The sequence below is a fragment of the Chinchilla lanigera genome, unplaced genomic scaffold (assembly GCF_000276665.1).
Source record: "Chinchilla lanigera isolate Chin_1 unplaced genomic scaffold, ChiLan1.0 scaffold00142, whole genome shotgun sequence".
NCBI lineage: Eukaryota > Metazoa > Chordata > Mammalia > Rodentia > Chinchillidae > Chinchilla > Chinchilla lanigera.
Window position 1 is genome coordinate 3,288,895 of NW_004955543.1, and position 2,547 is coordinate 3,291,441.

Genomic DNA, 2,547 nt, shown 5'->3' on the forward strand with positions numbered 1-2,547 from the left:
GCAGATGACTGGGTGGGCTTAGCTGCACTGCAGGGTATGAGTGTGCTAGCTGGCTGTCTGAAGAGGAGAGGGTGAAGGAAATATGGCGGGAAGAACACCCCCCTCCATCCTCGCCGCAGCCCACCCAGCCGCGGAATCGCATGCGCACTGGGGACCTGGAGGAAAGGGCTTTTGTTGGGAAATCAGGCCCACCGGAGGGGTCCGCGCATGCGCAGGCTCCCCAGCCGCAGGGGGTGCGCGGAGAAGAGGGGCGGGGTGGTCTGAGCTGCTGTGCTGGCAGCAGTAGGCGAGGGCGCGGCTGCGGGGTTCCTGGTGCTGAGCACGGACGCCATTGGAGCCCCAGGGAAGGTAAGGATCCAGCCCCAGACAGGACCGGACGAGGGCGAGTGCAAGCCCACACGCTGCGCCCTCTCCCTGCCCTCTGGATCTGAACAAAGCCCTAGCCCTCAGAACCGGAACCTCATGAGACCCAACGTCGCGATAGGACCCCCAGCACCGAGACCGACAGACTCAAGCGCCCCTGTCCCAGCCGGGAGCTGCCCGGGAGCCTGCCAGCTCAACCGATGTGACAGACCCTGAGCCGAGTGAGCTTCCTGAGATCCCAGGCCCCACCCCCACCGCATCAGTCCTAGACTACTCCAGCTGAGCTGACCGCTTGCGCCTTCCTGGAGTCCCAGTCCTTGGACCTTGAGCTGTCCAGGCAGCCAGTTCAAGCCCTACCTAGGTCCAAGGCTCCCATCCTCTGAGCCCAACCTAGACCACAGTCAGGTGAACGCCCCCGACCACCCCCGCCCCGTTCCTGGACCTCCGTTTCCCGGAGCTTGCTGCTGTCCCTGCTGTCTGAGCCCTGCATTAGCTCCCCTCCCCGCCCCACCCTGCCACCCACCCATCCCGGGATCACGGTCCCCTGCTCTGGCCCTTAAATTCAAGCCCTTTGTTTCTCCAGGATTCCATGCATCTCCTTTGGGACTCTTGGGACCTGAACCCTCAGATACAGCCCTGATTCAAATCTAGCCACGGGGGTGGGGAGCCTGCCCATCCGAAGCTCCCCTCGCAGCGGGGAGGGGGGTTTCCTCCGAGATTTCCTCCATCCCTCTGCCACTGGCCTGTCCCTGTAGACCCCGCACCCCCCCACCGGCGCTGTCTAATACTGCCTAGTAGTAACCAGATGGCTGCTGCCCCTCACCTCTCCAGAGAAACAGCCTGCCACCGGGTCCCGCCCCCTGCCCCTGAGGCAGAGCTCTCAGCTCCCTGGGAGCCCCAGCATGGCTGAGGGAAGCTACAGTGTGCAATCTGGAAACTCCAGTGTCGAAGACATGGATGAGGGGAGCCACCAAGTCAGGGTGGCAGAGATGGTTGGAGGCAGCGACTATGAAGAGTTTGGTGCCTTTGGTGGCTATGGCACACTCACCAGCTTTGACATCCATCTGCTCAGAGCCTTTGACACCTTGGGTTCCGGCTTTCACATCTTAGCGGTGAGGTCCCTTCTTGGCCACCTGCTCGCTCTGGGCCTTCTCCCCGGGTGTGTGCGGGGGGTGGGGTGAGGGACCGTGGTACTGAGTGGGGCAGGCATGCCGGCTTCTGGAACCTTCCCTGGCTCTCTAAAGGAGGGGTTTCCGGAAGCCGTTGGGGTGGGCAGTGGGAGGAAAGGGCCACAGGCAAAGCACCATGAGAGTGTGTAGAGTTGTCTGTCCTCTTCTCCCCTGGCCTCTGGCCTTGCAGAATGAGCCCTGGGAGCTGGAAAGTCCTGTGCTGGCTCAGACCCTGGTGGAGGCATTGCAGCTGGATCCAGAAACCCTTGCCAATGAGACCGAGGCCCATGCCGCCAGTGTCGCCCGCTCTGCCGCCTCCAACCGAGCCGCTCGGGCCGCTGCCGCTGCCGCCCGCAGGTCCATCCGTCAGGTGGTGGCTCACCACATGGTGCCCACACAGCCGGCCACAGGAGACGGTGCCCAGCCTGGGACATACTCTGAGGCTCAGGGGCCCGCCCCGGAGGCAATCCTGGTCTCACCTCCGACATCCCAGATGTCAGTCGTCAGTGAGATGGCCGCCCCTGGGGCTCCAGCAGTCTCCACGCATTCCCAGACGGCCTCCCTGGACCAGGCGGCTGCTGCCAGGGGTCCAAGTACTGCCTGTGCTGGGGGTCCTAGTCCCGCCTGTGCCGAGGGTCCCAGTACTGCCTGTGCCGAGGGTCCTAGTACTGCCTGTGCTTTCTCTCAGGCTCCAAGTGCCAGTGAAACGGATGCCACCTGGCCCCAGGCAGGCTTCCTGGGCCAGAAGGATGTCTTTGATTTCACTCAGCCAGCAGGTGTCAGTGGCATGGCCTTCACCCGCCCCAAGAGACCTGCTCCAGCCCAAGAGGCCGCCACGGAGGACCCTAGTGCCGCCTCTGGTGGGCCTCAGGCAGCACCTGCCCGGGAAGCGGCAGCCACCGGACCCAAGAACACCAAATCTGGGAAGGCTGTGGCCAAGACTCGGTGGGTGGAGCCTCAGAAGGTTGTGACCTCAGCGGCTGCCAACAGCAAGACGGCCACAAGCATCCCTGAG

The 2,547-nt window shown here is 63.8% G+C and overlaps 1 protein-coding gene across 1 annotated transcript; it reads left to right on the forward strand.

Annotated features, from left to right (window-relative positions):
- Nucleotides 1–264: 264 nt before the first annotated feature.
- Nucleotides 265–2,547, forward strand: LOC106147324 (melanoma-associated antigen D4-like; the record flags this gene model as incomplete). Its single annotated transcript, XM_013508136.1, is given in 4 exon segments — nt 265–348; nt 485–584; nt 1,195–1,475; nt 1,723–2,547. Coding segments are annotated over 2 exon segments (1,035 nt in total), but the record flags the coding sequence as incomplete, so codon positions are not given.